The sequence below is a fragment of the Pollachius pollachius genome, assembly GCF_949987615.1.
Source record: "Pollachius pollachius genome assembly, chromosome: 13".
Classification (NCBI taxonomy): domain Eukaryota; kingdom Metazoa; phylum Chordata; class Actinopteri; order Gadiformes; family Gadidae; genus Pollachius; species Pollachius pollachius.
In genome coordinates, this window is record NC_136946.1 from 21,663,676 (window position 1) to 21,668,834 (window position 5,159).

The 5,159-nt window shown below is 48.4% G+C and overlaps 1 protein-coding gene across 1 annotated transcript; it reads right to left on the reverse strand.

The window, feature by feature from the left end:
- Nucleotides 1-2,406: 2,406 nt before the first annotated feature.
- On the reverse strand, nt 2,407-4,952 carry klhl38a (kelch-like family member 38a; the record flags this gene model as incomplete). The annotated part of the gene is made up of 3 exons (XM_079749026.1): nt 2,407-2,696; nt 2,814-2,919; nt 3,597-4,952. 3 exons carry the CDS (start codon nt 4,950-4,952, stop codon nt 2,407-2,409), a joined length of 1,752 nt encoding a protein of 583 aa, XP_079605152.1.
- Between the last annotated feature and the right edge of the window lie 207 nt (nt 4,953-5,159).

Consider the following 5,159-nt stretch of genomic DNA (forward strand, 5'->3'; position numbering starts at 1 on the left):
TGTGAAGTTCTGTACAGTTTAGAAAATAGAAAATTCTGAAAATAATTCAGCTTTTCTACTTCCCCTATGCGAATACACGGCTTATGTCGCCATCGGGTGGTTCACATGAATATTGCACAACCTATTGTCTGCTTTCGACGATGTACACTTTTTACGCGACATTTGGGAATAACTTACCGTCATGTATTACAATATTTGCACCTACTATTTCTTAGGCCTACACTAAGTTTTAACTTTTTCATTTTTTGTATTTTACCTATTTCAGCCCAAAATTGTAATCTTACCAATTTTCTGTAAAGATTTAGTTTTGAATCCTTTAGTATACGAATTTGGATCTACCGTGCACGTCCATAAATGCTGTCCTACTTAAGGTTAGTGACCGCAAGCACTGCAAATAACCAAGCGACATGCTGGCATCCCTGACTGGTGGTGACCCTCACTGGCCTACGTTACAGAACACATGAACAACCAGGCTAAAAACAATTTAACAACAGCATCAATAATACAAAAATATGGAGGGGTATTCTAGGCTAAATGCTTTCATTGGCACTATGAGTGTTACGTAAGCCACTAGTAAATCCTCAATGAAAGGCGCGTCTCAGCGGCGCTGAACTCAAACTGCAGACGTCGCCTCAGACCGGAGCTATTAAGCATCGCATGGATCACATACTTTACCTCCAGTGAATGATTTGATGAGGCCTTTGGGGGCAAGGGTTACACACACACACACACACACACACACACACACACAGGCATTCTAAACAGGGTAATGAGTAGCGATTTCACTAAATGACAGTATAGGACCGCTTTTCGCTTATGTGGAAGGTGATGAAATGGTCGCCGCCATGTGTCTGTCCTCGGGCCAGTGTCAAGGTTTCCCCACTAATGGATCGGGATTAGAACTTTAAAGGCAAAAGCTGATCCAATATCTCTTTCCTTAGGGCCATTTTATCCCTCTGGTTGGATACAATACACACACACACACACACACACACACACACACACACACACACCATATGAGCTCTCCAGGGAGATCTTCTGGTAACTCGATCTGTCGCCCCTCTCCTCCCAACATACTTCATGAACCAAACATTCTGCGAGAGGTGAAGGGTCTCACACATTGGGACACTCTCATAATGTGTGTATGCACCAAACACCAGCATTTTACCTGGAACTGACAAAATTAATCATTTGTGTATTGACATCAAGCTAAATTAAATCATGTAAATAATGTGTTATGTGCAACGTTTTTTTGTATCCTAACATTCTTGGCCAATAAAGTATAATGATATAGAAGCAATGAATAAGTTATTACCCAAATCCGAATTTTGATCTTATTATGTGTGACAAAACGTGTCGCTATGGCGATAATTGTGGTGGACAGAGAATGGATAAGTGGATGTCTCTATCTAAGGGGTCGGAAAACGGTCAGTAGCAGAGACTTCTAGTGTGATTTAGAGTTATGTGTGCTTTATACTCTTTGGTCTTGAGGCACCGATTACCCCCTCTAATGGCTTTTCATTAATATTTCATTAAACTATACGCATTATAGCCCTCCTTTCAGGCTCATTCCTGCTATTGTGTGATGGGGCTGTGAGTAAGTGAGGGACAGGATGTGATCCTCGATAAACAAACGAGCACCATTTGAGCTCTCTCATTGTGGCCCTTTAATAGAGAACCTAACACAAGTGTGCTACAATAGCTTCGAGCGCACTTCGACGCATGTCACATAACACTGAGCAGTGAGAGCCTGGGGGTCAGCTGAAAATGTGCTGTGAAACTGAAAGTTTAACAGAATTTCTCTGTTTTAGTAGTAGTTCCCCGACCCCAGCAGCTTAGATAGCCTAGTGTACAGAACAGCTAGCATGTCCTAGCAGTTGACTACCACTGAGATCATTTGAGGAATGAAATACAATGTGTCACTGAACAACAAAGTTCAGACCTAAAACCTGAATGTCAACTTATTCTGAAAACCCCGCTGTTTAATAATGTCTCAATCGTATCCACCATTGCGAAATATAGAATACAATAATAATAATAATAATAATAATAATAGCAAATATAAGCATGAATGATTAGAGAATTTAATCCAAGTCCAAATGTGATATTTACTTGGAGCTATTTCAGATTATTTGTGGCTCTTAACAGCTCCAAGTCTGACTGGACTCTTGGACTGGACTCTGATCCACAATGATCCAATGTTCGTCTCTTTTGATACAGAATGCCATCGACGGCTCAGCCTAGCGTGTCGTTAGCTTGTGCTTTAAGCCGCGTGAAGGAACGCAGTGAGCCCCCATCCGTAACCAAAAGTGCCACTCGATCATGGCACAGTGGGGACGTGGGGTCACATGCGCAGCGGGCGAACCAGCATGGGTGGCCAGGGGTCGGGGGGCAGGGGAGCGCAGGTCACGGGGGATTGGGTCTGTTGGATACACACACCAGAGGCAGAGAGCCATGGTCGAACAGCTTGTAGGGCAGGGAGCCCTTGGACGCCCACACGTCAGCCTTGGGGTCGTAGATCTCAAAGCAGTCCGAGTCCTCGATGACGTCCTGGCTGTTGAGGAAGCGGCCGCCCGTCACGTACAGCTTGTTGTTGATCACCGTGGCGCTGTGGTGCATCCGGCGTTCCTTCAGGTTCTCACACTTGACAAACTTGTTGGCTTTAGTGTCGTAGGCGATCATCCGTCTGGTGTACCCTGGGAAGTGAAAGCAGATGAGGTGGAAGATGTTTTGTTTGTCTCCGGTTGTGTCATGTTTCTTGTTGATTGTCAAATGATTAACAATTTTAAAGGAAACTTTTTGAGAAAGCTCACCTCCAACGATGTAGATTTTGTCCTCGATGACAGCCGCTGGGGCACAGACATTCTTCACCGTCCGTGTTTCCAGACTGGACCACAGGTTACGAGATATGTGATACACCTGTTGACACAGTAAACGCATTGGAGAGTAACCAAACGGCATGATGAACCAACAGGCAAAGGAACATCTCGCGCAATACAGCTTACTGCAATGGCTGTTTGTGATTGTCTTAAATTTGTACCAAACAACGTCACTTGCGGTGACATCACCTGCACTAATATTAGCAAGTAAAAAAACTGCCAACGCGTATGCTGTGCTGCTGTTCCCTTGGTATGACAGAGTTGTTTGGTTAGTGTCAGTTACTCCTATTTATTATATGGATCATCATGTGGATGTTCTGTTTTTTTTTAATCTATTTATAAAACATGACATCTATCTAGGGTGATCTCCATTTAAGGCTGACAGAAATGTAGAAGTGGAACAGCAGATAGCATCACCAAGCACCCTAGTGGTGTACCTGAATCAGGATCAAACAGGTCTCTAGTAATGCAACTGAAACAGGATCATACAGCACTCAAGTGGTGTACCTGAATGAGGATCACCAAGCACTCTAGTGGTGTACCTGAATCAGGATCACACAGCACTCTAGAGGTGTAACTGAATCAGGATCACACAGCACTCTAGTACTGTACCTGAATCAGGATCACACAGCACTCTAGTGGTGTAACTGAATCAGGATCACACAGCACTCTAGTACTGTCCGTGAATCAGGATCACACAGCACTCTAGTACTGTACCTGAATCAGCCGCACTGGGTTCTGCATGGCATCCTCGCCTCCAAAGACAAAGATCTTCTGATCGCTGGCGGCCACGGCTGGATGTAGCACAGCTGTCGGCATGGGATCCATGGCCTCCCACTGGTTGAACATACTGTTGTATCTCTCCAATGAGTCACAAATCTGCTTGTCTACGCCGATGCCTCCTAGGACGAAAATAAAGTGGAGGTAGGACACACCTTGGTGGGCGTAGCGCGGCTGCAACATGGGCTCGGCGGTCCGCCACTGGTTGGTCTTGAGGGAGAGTGTGTATACCGTGGCACTCACTGAGCTGTCTCCGGACGCCATGCACAGGCTCAGCCCGCCCACCACGTACAGGATGCTGTGGATACACACGTAGGCGGCTTTGTAGAGGCGCAGGGGCAGCTTGGCCAGCCACTGCCAGCGCTGGGTCCTCTCGTCGTAGAGGAGGGCCTCGCGCGACGTCTGCTCGTTGTTTTTGCGGCCCCCCACCACCACCAGCGTCTCCCGGCAGGTGTAGCGCCGCGGCGTGGTCCATAGCGGCTTCAGCTCGCGGCTGCACCTGGTACTGACGGAGAGCATGAGGCGCCGCACTGACTCGATGATCTCGGTGCAGAGGGTGGATGACTGGACCAACGGGTCGTTGGCGATGAACTGGAACAGGTAGGTGGGGTGGATGTAGCGCAGGCGCACCTTCTTGAAGAGGTCATGGATGGCCCCGCGCCGGGAGAAGGGGTCGTGGTGGATCCACGCCAGCAGGGTCTCGAAGACCTGCTCCTCCTCGGCACACAGGCGGTCGTCCTCCAGGTAGCACATGAGCTCGGGCAGGGACAGCTCGCAGAAGTCCTCGGTGGCAGCCACGTCAGAGAAGCAGCGCACGGCCATCTCCTTGGCCCGGTCCCTCAGGCTCTCGCAGTGGAGGATGTCCGACAGGCGGATCATGCTCAGGCAGTTGTCGGGGCTGAGCTGCCTCTGGAGGAACAGTGAGCAGGCCTCCACCAGGCGGCCGTAGTGCAACATGGACGCGGCCTGCATCAGGGGAAGCACAATGTCCATGGTGATGGTGATGCTGCCCGTGTAGACGTAGTCCACGATGCCGGCCAGGACATCGGGGGAGATGCCCTTGAGGTCCACACGGCTCTGGCTGCTCTCCAGGAAGTTGCTGCAGAACATGGCCCTGAAGTAGGGGCTGCTGGAGACCAGGATGCTGCGATGGCACGGGATCTCCCAGTGCTCGGTGCAGAGCAGCACGTCGGTCAGGATGCGCTCCTGGCGGAGGAGGTTGAGCTGGGCCAGGAGGTGGGAGGACAGCTCAAAGTCTTTGAAGGGATACACGTCACACCATGTTTGGGCCATTCTTCCTACGTAGACAAAACAAAACACTATGGGAGAGAGGGATCATTTATTCGCATGAGGGTTTTCCTCTGCATTTCCCTGTGTGACAGGTGGACTTAAGAGGATTTTATGTTGTTGTATTATATATAACGACAGTATCGTTAGTAATGTATCACCAACAGCGAATCTGTTTGTCCTTCCATGCATCAAGACAGATTCAAATACTTA